Raw genomic sequence first — 12,727 nt, 5'->3', positions numbered from 1 at the left:
ATCCTGGCAGGCATGGAGCTCCGGGAATAGGGCCCAGGCCAGTGTGAACGCATGGCAGACTAGTTACCAAGAGCATTCGTGCCCTTCTGACATCTTTCCAGCCCTGTCCCCTCTGGGGACAGATTCCTGGTTCTAATATGGAAGTCAAAGGCACATGTGGATTCATTTTAGATAAACTGATTTTATTCTGTTGAAAGTGTCTCTTGTGTGAAATGAACACCTACACAGGCTGGCTTGGGGGAGGGAGAAGTGCACAGTCTTACGCCCCTGTAGGTCGGAGGGGGAGAGAGAATTCCTGAGCCCCGCTTCTCCTTAATTGGCAAGAGAGGATGGCACAGAGCTCACTTCACCTTAGCCCACTCTGAGGGACAGAGGAACAGAAATGGTGGACGCTGAGGCAAAGGGGGGCACCTTGGGGTGATACATGGACTAGCGCTACCTTCAACTTTGAATAGAACCCGGGGATGCTCTGTCCTGGGCATGTCAGAGGCTGCAGGCTGAGGTGGTCCTCAAGGCCACAGGTCAGGAGCCAGGGTACTAGCCAGGGTCAGAGGTCAGGAGGTCCGCGGTTGCTCTCTGGGGTCAGGGGGCAGAGATGGGACTGTTCCTCCGGTTCAGAGGGCAGGGGGTGGGAAGACTGTTCTCTGGAGTCAGAGATCAGGACTTGGGAGTGGCTTTCAGCCTGCACCAAGCCCCAGGCTCCCAGGCTCTCTGAGTAGAGCTCCTGGTTCCGCTCCTTCCACCGCCGGAACTTCTCTCCAGTCAGCTCAGGGTCGCCTAGCACTTCCTCCAAGGCCTGCAGCTCCTGCAGCTTTGCCTGTGAAGAGGGTGGGGGCTAAGGGGTCATGATCACCCAGGGAGAAGGGCAGAGCCCAAGCCCAGAGCTAACTCTGGAGTCCGGTGCTTAGAACCCAGCACCTGGCCCGGTCTAGCACTGATCGATCCTTAAATTGAGAGTCTGGCTCTGGGAACCTAGAACTTGGCCCAGCCCACAGCTGAGCCCAGAGCTCAAGGCCAGGAACCAGAGCCGAAAGCCCAGAGCCCAGTCCTTCACCACGCCCAGTGCCCTCCAGCTGACCTTGAGTGTGCTCTGTAGCGCGCGCACGCGGTGCACTCGTTCATTGAGCTGGGGGTCTCGGTTGCGCCGCATAAAAGAGCTCCGCCATTGTTCATGAGTGAGAGGCTGTGGCTGGCCCAGGAGGGACACGCCACCCTGCCTCAGCCCCCACACCATTCCTTCCAGTGCCCCTTCACTGTTGTCTGTGGGAGGGGGGGAGCAGATGAGGATGTGCCCATCCCAGCCCCCACCCTCACCCCCCACCCCCACCATCCATCCCAGCTCCCAGCCCCAGCACAGCACCTGTTGGTGGGCCAAAGGAAGTCCGTGGGCCACCCTGCATGGGGGTGGCTGCAGGTAATGTGTCTCCATGGAGTGGACTCCAAGCTCGGGCTTGGCTGGGCTGTGGGCAGGGTAGAAGGAGAGAAGGGTGGCATTCCGACCCCCATGGTCTGCCATTTGCCCCCTACCAGTCTCCTACTCACCGAGCCCGAGCGGGACCCAGCCTCATCGTCAGGATCTTCTGCTTCTGTCTCACTGTAGCAGTCTGGGGGGGAGGACAGGAGCAGTTGGGGAGCCCACTCAGCATCACAGGGTTTCGGGAGGCCAGGGAGTGGGCTAGAGCATTAGAGTTCCCAGCCCCCATTCCAGGAAAGACAGAGGCTCAGCTGAGACCTGGTGAGACACCCACCTTCCTCTCGGGGCAGGGAGGCCCGGCCTGGAGACTGGTACTTGGAAATGCAGGTGATGAGATGGCGGACCCACCTGTGGAGGGGCAAACGGGTCTCAGGGAGCTGCCATTTACTATATGTCTGGGCTTTTCACCTATATCGTCTTCTGATTTAATCTCCAGAGCACTTCTGAGAGGTAGGAACCCTTTTATTTTATTTCATTTCATTTCATTTCATTTCATTTCATTTCATTTCATTTCATTTCATTTCATTTCATTTCACGCAGGCTCCATGCCCAGTATGGAGCCCAACACGGGGCTTGAACTTGCGATCCTGAGATCAAGACCTGAGCTGAGATCAAAAGGCAGACACTTAACCAACTGAGCCACGCAGTCACCCAGTCCGGCCACGCAGGAACTTTTATTAACCCATTTTATAGATGATGGAACTGAGGCTCAGAGAAGTGAATGCCTTGACTAGCTACTATCTGAGAGCTGGGATTTGAATCCAGGTTTCCAAGCACCCAAGCACTCATGTGGAAGCTGGGAGGTCAGGGGGGTGGCACTCACATGCTCAGATCCTCCAGGGTATCAGCAGCAAAAATGAAGGGTTTGTACACGTCATGGGTGAGCTGGAACACACTGCCAGGGAGCACAGGGCCTGGGTCAGCCTGGCTGTGCCCATCCAGAACTGGACTGGGAATCCCAGCTACCTGCTGCCCCCGTTTCCCTGCTCTCCCTTTCTTGCCCGACCCCCCCAGCTTATCACAGTCCAGGACTTAACTACTTTTTCTTCTGATCCTGTCCACTTTCCAGACTGTAGTTGGAAACATTGATGAGGCCCTCAGCCTTCTCATCCTGGGGGGGAATCATAGCGTGAGTGTCAGCTTGAAGGCCCAACACCCTGGAGGCCTAGTCAGGTTCTTGGAGCGGGGGAGGGGAGAGGGTGTGTTCTGGGCTCTCCAACCACAAATCTCCCCTTGCCTAGAGCTCAGGGCAGGAATCTGGGGTGGGGGCAGGGTTATGACCAAGGGGCACCTTTGAGACAGCAAAGGGGAACCAAAGATATCCAGGCAAACAGCCAGAGAGAAAAGACTGCTTATACATTTGTTCTGTCGTTAGACACACACAAAGCTGCTTCATACCCCTGAGCTTTGCAAACGCTGCTCTCCGTTCCTGGTTTTTTCTCCTTTCCATCCAACTAACCCCCAGGCGTTGATTTCTCAGGGGGCCTTCTCCACTCTTCAGGCTGGACTGTCTACCTCTGCTGGGCTGCTCCCCATCCCTGGGCTTTTCCTTCATCACGGCCTGTGTCCCCTGAACTGTCCTTGAGTGTGTGTACATCCTCCCCCCACCAGCCTAGAGGAGCAGGAACTGCCCAAGTCTTCCCTGCGTCCCTAGTACCCGGCTAAGAGCTGGGTACACGGTAGGCACCTGAATGTTTGTTGAATGAATAAACAGTTGAACAAATGGCCCATCACTAGGACAGACAGAGTAACAGAAGAGGAAGGAGAGGTGGGCGGAATAAACGTGATTCTTTCTGCACTGCCCGCGATACCTTTCCCAGACTGCTTTTCCACACACATTCACTCATTTCTCTCCAAAAAGCATCCTCGTTTTACAGATAGGGCTCGGGGGGCGGGGGGGGGGGGGTCTGCGGCCTGCCTGTGACCACAGATGGAGTGGATGGTGGAATAAGGACAAGAACCACGGCTCTGACTCACGTGCTGACCTGTGTTGGGGTGGGGGGTGGTGCTCACCTGGGGCTGGCGGTACCAGTAGAGTGTGTGTCTCTTGAGCACGAACCAGCAGCGGCGCCAGCGCGGACCCATGAAGCCACCAGCCACCTTGCGCAGCAGGAGCCAGCCGTCACAGTCTGGCTGGCCCAGCTCCCGGCATGACACCCGCCGGCGACTCAGCCGCGTTGCCACACCTGCAGCACAGCACGGCCTGGGGGATCAGGGACCGGCAAGGCATCCTGGACCCCCAAACCTGCTCCCCACTCCCCCACCAGCGTTCCCCAGTGATATGGCTGAACCCAGACTCTATGCCTGAAATGTTACAGGTGTCTCCCTGAGGTAGGGCTGGCTCTTCCCGTTTTATTTATTTATGTATTTATTTATTTTTGAGAGAGTGCAAGTGGGGGAGGGGCAGAGAGAGAAGGGACAGAGGATCTGAGGCGGGCTGTGCGCCGACAGCAGTGAGCCCGACGCGGGGCTCGAACTCACAAACCACGAGATCGTGACCTGAGCCGAAGTCGGCCACTCAACCGACTGAGCCACCCAGGCGCCCCCGACCCTTCCCATTTTAGAGACGAGGAGATGAAAAATCAGAGGATAAGCCATTGGCCCAAAGTCACAGAGCAGGTGAGAGGGCCAGACTGGGAGCACAGGTCTGTCTGACCCCAGAAACAGCTGTTCAAGAGAAGCTGTGTATGAAATGTGAGGGGTGGTCTTGCCAAGCACTGTAAACACTTCTAAGAGCTCATATCAGGGGACCTCCACCCAGTCAGGTACATCTTTTACCTTTTGACTTCTTCTGACGAGGGACAGGACTCTGAAAAGACCATAAGGGGTTAGAGAAGGATCTGGGGCCAGAGCCACACACCCCTCCTCGCTGAGCCCTCACCTTACCTTGTCAGGGTGCTCCTGGGGTTCCCGAGTCATTGCTACCCCTGCTGGGAGTGTGGCTGGGGGTGCAGGGAAAATGGGTAGGGATTCAGGGTCAAGGGAGGTAGAGTCTGTCAGGGAGGAAGGAGAGAGAGGAGGGCCCGTGAGCCTAGCCCCAGGCTGGGCAGTAGGGTGAGGGTGTTGGAGTCTGGGGATCAGAGCCAGGCAACCCACATGCCTTGCCTGGGGCATCTACCACCTGGTGGGAGTTTGAAACTACCTGTCCAGGCAGCGCTGGGTCCAGGACTTGGGTTTGAAGTCAGGTCGAAGGCAAAGACGTCTTCGGGTGGGGCCCTGGGGAGAGCAAGGGGAGATGAAAGGAGTGAGCCCGTGGCTCCCCCTCCTCCCCTCGCACCCGCAGCAGAGCCATTACCTGGGAGACTGTGGGGTGAGAGCCAGCGAGGAGATCGTCAGCTGTGGGGAGCCCAGGGCCCGAGGAGGGGTCTGGGGAACAACCAGAAATGGTGACAGAGCTGATGACGATGGGGGTCTGAAAGCAGTCTGTGGGCAGGGCTGAGGGACACTTACCTGTGGGGGGGTCTTTGGTACTGGCACCTTCTTCAGCACTAAGCTGACCCCGGCTGGCTCTCGAAGCAGCTCCCTCACCACGTTCTTATGGGGCCAGCCCACCTGGGGGACAGGGCAGGGGGAAGGACAGGGACTCTGGGATGATGGAGCTGGCCAGGAAGCTCTGGAGTAAGCCAACAGCCCTCGCCCTTGGCCTCCTGCCACTCCTCCTCCAGGAGGCCTCCATCAGCCCCTATACCTTGCCTCTGCCAAGGCCACTCTGACCTGTGGGAGCTGGCTCACTTCACGGGAGCCAGCTCCCACAGCCCTGGTCTCCCCAAGGGACCCTCCCCACCCACCAGCCCTGGGCTCTACTCAGTAGCCCCTTCACCTCCCGCCGTGTCCCTCTCTTCCTCACTCACCACCACCTGCTCGTTGACCTGGACAATCTCGTCTCCAGGCAGGATCTGCAGCCGGGAGTCCGCAGGGACCTGGTATGGGGGGTGGGGCTCATAGGGTGTGCTTTCCATGGGCCTGAAGCCGGCTCAGCCGGAGGGTAAGACGGCAGCTGAGAAGAGCGTGGGATTCTCACCTGAGTGCCCACGCGGGACACGAAGTGCAGGCAGTTACTGGTGGTGTGGATTTCCAGACCCTGCCAAAGCAGAGGCTGCAGTCACTGAGAGTATGAGGGAACTGGGATTCTTGGGTCGGGGGAATGGGGGAGAGAGCTGGCCCCAGGTTGGCACTGCCCACCTCGCTGTGAGACCTAGGGCCTGCCACTCCTCTCTGGGCCCCTGCCTCCTCGTCCAGTAAGGGCCAGAGGGAAGCTGGTCCCCTGACTAACGAAGTAGGAGATTCCCAGCAGCCCTCCTGAAGGGACAAGCAGGGATGGGGCAGGGACGGGGCAGGGACGGGGCAGGGACGGGGCAGGGACGGGGCAGGGCTGGAGGCTCCTGTTTTCCTAACTAGTCAAAGATTAAGGCAGAAAAGCCCATGTCCTTTCCCCAGTCCCCTAACCTGCCAGGTCTGTGTCCAGGGCTGGAATGTGTCACCTGAGACCATACCAGCTAAAGCCCCTCAAGACTAGAGAGAGTGCTGAATGACAGTGTGTCCCCGGGAAAGTTCTCTGGGCCTTTTTTAACAGCTGTACAGAAAAGGCCTTCCAGCCGTAACAGTACAGGGTTCTGTGGGATGCTATAGCCAAATCCGAGGGCCGGACAAGGCCACCAAGGGGTCAGCGCTCACCAAAGGATCGTCCAGCTGCACACGCTCCAGCACAGCCGTCTGCTCTAGAAGCTCCTGGGGGCTGCAGCTCAGGATGGCATGGCAGATCTCTACCACGTGGCTGCACTGGGGGAGGGGGAGCAGGATGTCTAGCCTGAGCCCCCATCCCACCGCCACCCCTACTCCCCACTCAACCCCACACTCACAATGCTCAGGACTTTGCTCTCCTTCTCAGCTGCCGGACTGTTCTGGAAGCAGAGAGGACAGTTTTCTCTGAGTCAGGGGCACTGCCTTCTCAGAGGACAGGGTGGGCTTCCCCAAAGTCCCTCCCTGCGTCCTGCATGCTGGTCTCCTCCCAGAACTACGGGGCCTCAGAGCTTTGGCTCCAAGGTCTCGTCCCCTGATGCCAGGCCCCAGAAGTCACCATACATGCCCTCCCCCACCCCACCCTCTCCTGAGAGTCAAACTTTCTGAGCTGCCCCTGCCAGCTAGGAGACCCCAGGCCCCCACTGCCCCCTACCCAGCGGCCAGGCCTCTCTTCTTCCTGCCTCTGCCTCTTCCCAACCCCCACAGCCGATCCTGTGCTGATTCACAGGTTATAAAAAGCTGTAGCCTGACTTGGTCCCTACAAACTGGGCCAAGCCTGGCCCCTGGTTCTTCTACCTCCTGCAAGGCCTGGCCCAGCTCCGCGCACAACTCCCCAATCTTCTGGCAGGCCGAGAAGTCGTTTAAGTGAGAGAAGAGGTACCTGACGGGGGAAGTATGGAGCAGTGGTTAGGAGGCTGTGCTGACCGGTCAAGTCATGGAACCGCTCAGAGCCAACGACTCATTTGGGGATAGATAACGCTTACTCTGACGGTTTTGATGGGGGCAAAGAAGATGATGGATAAATCTAAAGAGCTTAGCACCAGACTTATTTGTCAAGTGCCTGATATGTCCCAAGCCCTGTTCTAGGAACATGATTACAGCAATAATGATATAACTTCAGCGGCTGTGAGGTGTCTGGAGCTCTAAGAACACCCAACAGGGAAGGCTTCCCAGAGGAGGTGACATCTGAACTGGGACCTGTGGGACAAGCAGCAGCACTGAAGAGTGGAGAAGCTCTCTATGCAGTGCTATGAATGAGTGGGAACCCAGGCATCCCGGTGCCCCTGCACCGACCAAATAACCTCTTTGCCCTGCTCCACAGTATCTGAACAAGAGCCAAGCTCTGTTCTTCTCTCCCACGCCCCGGAGGAGGCCAGGGATGAGAAGGGTCCCTTCACCAGTCAGCCCAACCAGGGTCCTGGGAGGAGCCCGAGGTACCTGTTGAGCCAGAAGAGGAGGGCACGGGCCTCATGCACCAGTTCCACAGCCGCGCTAAGGACATCAGCAGGGGGCTCAGCACGGCCTTCCAGGTGGCCTCCGACTAAGCTCTGGAAGGCCTGGGTCACCTCCAGCAATCCCTCCGTCAGGCTCTGCAGATTCTCTGTCTGTCGCCCAGAGCTCTGCGCCAGAGTAAAGGCAGGTTATCTCCTGACAGTGGCCAGCCCCCCCATCAGCAGCCCCCCAGGTGGATGGAAGCTGCAGCCAGTGGGGTCACCATTCACTCACCAAGGCCCGGAGCTGTTCCACCCCCTCCAGGATGAGCTCCTGGTGGCCCAGAGGCCATACGGTCAGAGCCTCAAGGCTTTGGGGACAGAGCTGGAGCAGGTACTTGCCAGGCAGCTCCCAGTCCTCAAAGCAATAGTCCTGCAGGGAGTCATCGAGGCCTGGAGGGAGAACAGGGGCGAGCATGGAGGGAGCTGGGAGTGCCAGGGCCTTTCGGGCCACTTTTTCACCCCCACAAAGCCCCCTTCCCTCCTATCTGTTCCTAGCATCGATCTGGGGACCCATTTCACAGAGGGAAACTCTGAGTTGCCCTCAGCTACTGAGTTGAGTAGAAGAGTAGAGGATAATGGCTCTCAAAGGGTCTCCAGAGCACCTGCAGTGACAGCCTCACTGGAGAACTTGTTAGAAATACACAAATTCTCGGGGCGCCTGGGTGGCTCAGGGGGTTAAGTGTCCGACTTTCGGTTTTGGCTCAGGTCAGGATCTTGCGTTTTGTGAATTCAAGCCCCGCATGGGGCTCGGCGCTGGCAGCGCGGAGCCTGCTTGGGATCCCCTTTCCCCTCTCTCTCTGCCCCTCCTCCACCCGCAGTGTCCCTGTTTCTCTCAAAAACAAATAAATGAACTTAAAAAACCCCCACAAATTCTCAGCCCCACCCCCTGAACCAGAACTCCGAGTAGGCCCAGCATTTTGCATTTTAACCAAATCTCCAGGTGCTTTACTCAAGTCTGAGAACCATGGGGATGGTGATAAGAGCACAAGACCTTGGAGTCAGGGAGACCTGAGGGCTAGTACGTGAGCAAGGAACTTAACTGCTCTATGCCTCAGTTTCCTCACCTGTGAAATGGCAATAATAAAAGCACCTACCTTCTAATCCTGTGGGTATTAAGTGACATGACTGAGATATGTCAAACACTTGGCCTATTCCCAGGTTCATGGTAGACAGTAACAGCCACCACAGTATTATCACCAGACTCTTTAGCCTGGTCTGCAAGGTCCTGTATGATCCGGGCACTAAGTCCCTGTAGTGTAACTCCTGAGATGCTTTTCTGCCTCAGGGTCCTGGCATGTCTTATTTCTTCTGCCCAGACTGTTCTAGCTCCCTCACTCCCCTTTTTAATTCAACTGCCTCCAGGAAGCCTTCCATGACTTCCCAGGGTAAGTCGGAGGGCTCTCCTGCTCCCTCGACCCCGTGCCTCCACTAACACCTGCACTTGAGCATCGACCTCTGCCACTTGGTCACCCCCTCAGGCTCTGGGCCATAACTAACTGTTCATCTCTAACTCCAGCCCATGTCTGGCACAACGCGGGCCTAAAATAGGGAAAATGTCTATTGAAGGCTTATTATGTGCTGAGCGAAATGTTAAGGGCTTTACACATATTAACACAATCGGTTCTCACTGAACATAGGAGTTAAAGATTATTGTTATCCCCATTTTAGAGGTGGGAAAATTGATAAAAATAGAGATTAAGTAGCTTGCTCACTCTTTGAAGGAATTCCTTCCATTCCAAGCCAGGCTCCATCATTGGGGAATGTGAGTGTCACTGACAGCTCTCCTTCATCCCCTTGTTTGACATTAAGAACACTGGACTAAGAGTTCATGGACCTGTTATTCCATGAGCAGCTCTTCTGCCACGTACAGTGACCCTGTTGTGCTGCCTTCCTCCCAAAAGGCTCCTACATTGAGCCACACATACCAGGCACCTGCCATGAATGTCTCGTTTTGTCTACTTCATGAGATCATTGTTGACTTTCTCATCATGTGGATAGAGAAACTGAGACCTCTGGTCATAGAGCTGGTGAGTGGAGGGGCGCAGCCTGGAACCCAGCCTGGGAGTCTGACTCCAGCCCCGAATCCCGCTTTTCAGGGGCTGGTGGCCCAGAGCCTGCCAGCAGCCTGCCAGCAGCGCACTCTGCTCCCATCAGGAGGGGGACTCCCCTCCCCTCTCCCAGCTGCACTCCTGGCCCGTTTCCCACCCACCGGGGCTCACTGCCTCTGGCCAGCATCTCCTCCCCTGAGGCTCCCAGGCTGGGGTTGTGCCAACCCCTTTGGTGTGACTGGGGCTTCTGCTTCTCTCACTGGGAGCCTCAAGGTGAGAAGGGAAAGGACAGGAGGGCCCGCCATATTCCAAACCCCGAGCAAGTCACTTCCTGGCTCAGTGCGTCAGTTTCCGCTTCTGGAAAATGGGTTTAATAACAGCCCACTGAGCCCTGGGGCGGAGGGGAGATGAAGGAGATTGAGTGGGCGTGGGCCACCCCCCTGTTTTCATTACACAACCACCGCCTCCCCACGGCCACCTTGGCAGCCCCTTGCGATGCTGGGGCAATGAGTGACCCCCTTCTGAGTTCTCGGAACCCCCGGGGTCATCTCGCCTATCCTGCCTAGCACAGTCCCGGGTGGGTAAAAGGCAGACACTCTATAAATTGTTGACTAACCGACAGACCTGGAATGTCCTTTTCCCCTTTCCTCTCCCCGTCCCCGGACCCCTCAAGCCCAACTCTGCCCAGGCCCCACCCACCTCTCAGCCAAGCTGCCACCTTCGCGGGGGTCCAGGTCGCCACTGGCTCCATGGCCGAGACCGGCCCGCTGGGATCCGCTCCCGCCCGGTCCCGCCCGCGCAGGAATTTCCGCTCCCGGAGTCTGGCCTGGGGAGAGGCGGGGGCCGGGGCGGGGCTCTGGGCGGAGCCACCAGCTTACCTGGGCCCACGTGGACGGCCAGGTGAGGCGCGGCGACAGCCATTGGCCCCCCCGGCCTGTCCGCCTCCTGCCCCGCCCTTCAGGCGTCCTTAGGCAGCGGGGCCGCCGGACCCGGAGGCGGTGTCACTGGTGACTCAGGCGACTTTAGAGCGCGCCTGGGATCCCGCCCCAAGCTGGATTGTCCTTTGGGTTCCGCAGGAACAAAACAAAACAAAACAAACACAAAACTGCATAAAGGTGAGCAGTGAGCTCAGCAGCAAAGTACAGAAGTTCGAGAGCCAGAGCTCTGGCTGCAAATGCCAGCTGTGCGGCTAGTTAGCTATGTGCCCCTACCTACCATATGTCAGTTTCTCTGTTAAATGGGTTGCGGTGCAGAGTACCTGCGTTAATAGCTCTAAAACTTCTCGAACAGGGATTTTTAGCACCCCCCCCCCTCCGTTTCTGCACACAGACGCTTTTTGGCTATGGACCCTTTCTCAGAATAGTGCTTTTGGAAGCATTAAAAAATGCTGGAGATTACAAGGAAGAGAATTATAACCAAAATATACTTAAAGACACAAATTTATGATTGGGGCGCCTGGCTGGCTCAGTCGGTAAAACATGCAACTCTTGATCTCCAGGTTGTGAGTTTGAGCCCCTTGTTGGGTGTAGAAATTACTTGAAAAAATAAAATCTTAACCGCCCCCCCCCCCAACATTTATGATATAGTAATGGGTTTATTAGCATGAAAATAACAAGACTGGAAGTTAAAGTTAAATTTTCCTTTTCTTTCATGCTTATTTTTATTTTTGAGAGAGAGAGGGAGGGAGGCGCAGAGAGAGAGGGGGGACAAAGGATCCAAAACAAGCTCTCTGCTGACAGCAGCAAGCCTGCTGTGGGGCTCTAACTCACGAACCATGAATTCATGTCCTGAGTCGAAGTTGGACACTCAACTGATTGAGCCACCCAGGTGCCCCTAAATTTTCCTTTTCTAATGATATCAGCTAAACTGTGGGGTAGTCTTTGACTCACCTTTTCACATGTATTTATCAGTTAACCACTAAATATAAGGAATCAGAAGAATAATGGAGAAGCCTGGGTTACTGGTGTGAGAACAAGTGGATTTACCATTTGGTCACTGACCTTCTACTGGGCTCAGAGGTGCCCAATCAATGGCAGCTATGTCACAGGAGTGTCTGAAGGAGTGTGATTTAATGGTGGGCTAATAACTATCACGATTCTGAAACAGTTATGAGCATATATAATGTTGAGACACTTGCAATAACTACAATTTGAATGAAAAAATCTGTGATTTAGAGGCGCCTGGGTGGCTCAGTCAGTTGAGCGGCTGACTTTGGCTCAGGTCATGACCTCACGGTTCATGAGTTCAAGCCCCACGTCGGGCTCTGTGCTGACAGCTCGGAGCCTGGAGCCTGCTTTGGATTCTGTGTCTCCCTCTCTCTCTGCCCCTCCCTCTCTCAAAAATAAACGTTAAAAAAAATAAATAAATATGAAAAAAAAATTTTTTTTTTTAATCTGTGATTTCAATTGGTGACAAAGCCACAGATACTGCTAATACTTCAATCCATATAGAAGGAAGTGGTAAATTTTGGTTACAGTTTAGTGAAAATATATCACTTCTTTTCCCATCCAAGTTTATCGGCCCTCTGTATTCTGAATCCCAGTTAAGAGCTTTTCTCTTAGAACAACAATCTGTGACATACGATTTGTAGCTATCACCACCACCACCACCACCATCCCAGGCCAGGAGACTCCCAGGACTTTGGAATCAAACAGAATCACTTCCATTTGCTGTGTGACTGCGCCCAATTTCAACACCTCTCTGAATTGTTCCTTCCTGTCTAAAACAGAGACACTTAGACCTTAGTGCTGTGAAGATTTCCTTGAAGTATGTTGAAATCTGTCAAATGGGATGGCTCTGAGCTATGATTATTGCTTTAGTTCTATGGAGAGGGGCCTGGGAAGGCTTCCCAGGGCCTGCCCCTCTGACTGTATCACTTTGGCATCCCTACCAGTGCCCCAGCACCCAGCCTTCAAAGCCTGACATGATCTTGCCCCCAAATCCAAATTCTGCACTTGGCCTACGGATGGCCCATATAATGGGTGTGTGTTAGTTGCCACCATTTAATAATTTCACATAGAAATTGAGTTCTCTGGAACTTGGCCCGCTCCCCTGGCTCCCTCCTACCATTACATGCGGCATCAAACAAGAATGCAGATTGTTATCTGCATCTTTCAGGGTCCCCGCAGGTACCTGCAGGCTTGGATCCCTCGCTGGTGAACGAGCAGGCTCCACTGTGCAACACAGCCCTC

At 55.4% G+C, this 12,727-nt stretch overlaps 1 protein-coding gene across 2 annotated transcripts; it reads right to left on the bottom strand.

The window, feature by feature from the left end:
• Nucleotides 1-20: 20 nt before the first annotated feature.
• Nucleotides 21-10,296, bottom strand: CNKSR1 (connector enhancer of kinase suppressor of Ras 1). Of its 2 annotated transcripts, XM_042996912.1 has the most exons (21): nucleotides 10,236-10,296; nucleotides 7,721-7,878; nucleotides 7,433-7,614; nucleotides 6,791-6,875; nucleotides 6,334-6,375; nucleotides 6,149-6,253; nucleotides 5,496-5,555; nucleotides 5,326-5,394; nucleotides 4,925-5,026; nucleotides 4,770-4,840; nucleotides 4,617-4,690; nucleotides 4,361-4,467; nucleotides 4,253-4,283; nucleotides 3,488-3,660; nucleotides 2,512-2,585; nucleotides 2,298-2,369; nucleotides 1,749-1,822; nucleotides 1,543-1,604; nucleotides 1,361-1,460; nucleotides 1,079-1,260; nucleotides 21-817 (listed from the first exon to the last, which is right to left on the bottom strand). In XM_042996912.1, the coding sequence occupies exons 1-21, from the start codon at nucleotides 10,285-10,287 to the stop codon at nucleotides 548-550; spliced, it is 2,145 nt and encodes a 714-aa protein (XP_042852846.1). In that variant the 5' UTR covers nucleotides 10,288-10,296; the 3' UTR covers nucleotides 21-547. The 2 variants fall into 2 exon arrangements, with proteins under 2 accessions (XP_042852846.1, XP_042852847.1); XM_042996913.1 differs by lacking the exons at nucleotides 6,334-6,375; nucleotides 6,791-6,875 and having other exon boundaries at nucleotides 6,149-6,248.
• Between the last annotated feature and the right edge of the window lie 2,431 nt (nucleotides 10,297-12,727).

The sequence above is a fragment of the Panthera tigris genome, chromosome C1 (assembly GCF_018350195.1).
Source record: "Panthera tigris isolate Pti1 chromosome C1, P.tigris_Pti1_mat1.1, whole genome shotgun sequence".
Taxonomy (NCBI): domain Eukaryota; kingdom Metazoa; phylum Chordata; class Mammalia; order Carnivora; family Felidae; genus Panthera; species Panthera tigris.
The sequence above is the reverse complement of the archived record's forward strand: the minus strand, read 5'-3'. Positions and strand labels throughout refer to the sequence as shown.